We start from the raw sequence: 761 nt of genomic DNA on the forward strand, positions 1-761 counted from the left end.
CCCCAGTCTTCCCTTGCTTTTGAGTCATCAATGCTTGAGGGCCAAGAATCAGCGATTTGTTGACGAAAATCAGGAGCGTAGTCAATTTGGAAATCGGGGATATGCCTTTTAATACTTTCCGCAATTTCACTGGGTGAAAAACTCATGGCTGCCAAGTTGTACGAGGACCTAGTGGCAATAGACTCGAATGGTGCTTGCATCAAGTCTATTGTAGCCCTAATGGCATCATCCATATACATCATGGGCAAAAACGTATTTTGGCCCAAAAACGAAGTGAATTTCACTGGGTGAAAAACTCATGGCTGCCAAGTTGTACGAGGACCTAGTGGCAATAGACTCGAATGGTGCTTGCATCAAGTCTATTGTAGCCCTAATGGCATCATCCATATACATCATGGGCAAAAACGTATTTTGGCCCAAAAACGAAGTGTACGTTCCATTTTTTAATGCCCCGTGAAATATTTCCACGGCATAATCGGTCGTGCCCCCTCCCGGCAGGGTTTTCCAACTTATCAAACCGGGGTAGCGTAGGCTTCTGACATCGACACCATATTTCTTAAAATAGTACTCGCACCAGCGCTCACCAGATTGCTTGCTTATCCCATAAACGGTACTAGGTTCCATCAGGGTATTTTGCGGGGTATTGTTCTTGGGAGTATTGGATCCGAATACCGCGATGCTCGAAGGCCAAAAAATCTTGTCTATTTTCTTTTCCTTGCCCAGATCCAATATATTGAACAATGAACTCATATTTAGGTTCC

General features: G+C 44.3%; 1 protein-coding gene across 1 annotated transcript; it reads right to left on the reverse strand.

Annotated features, from left to right (window-relative positions):
• Positions 1-5: 5 nt before the first annotated feature.
• LOC109523252 (uncharacterized epimerase/dehydratase SH2450-like) lies at positions 6-750 on the reverse strand (the record flags this gene model as incomplete). The annotated part of the gene is made up of 2 exons (XM_019882670.1): positions 6-168; positions 323-750. Coding segments are annotated over 2 exons (591 nt in total), but the record flags the coding sequence as incomplete, so codon positions are not given.
• Positions 751-761: the final 11 nt, after the last annotated feature.

This window comes from Hippocampus comes, unplaced genomic scaffold, assembly GCF_001891065.2.
Source record: "Hippocampus comes isolate QL1 unplaced genomic scaffold, H_comes_QL1_v1.1 scaffold65, whole genome shotgun sequence".
Classification (NCBI taxonomy): domain Eukaryota; kingdom Metazoa; phylum Chordata; class Actinopteri; order Syngnathiformes; family Syngnathidae; genus Hippocampus; species Hippocampus comes.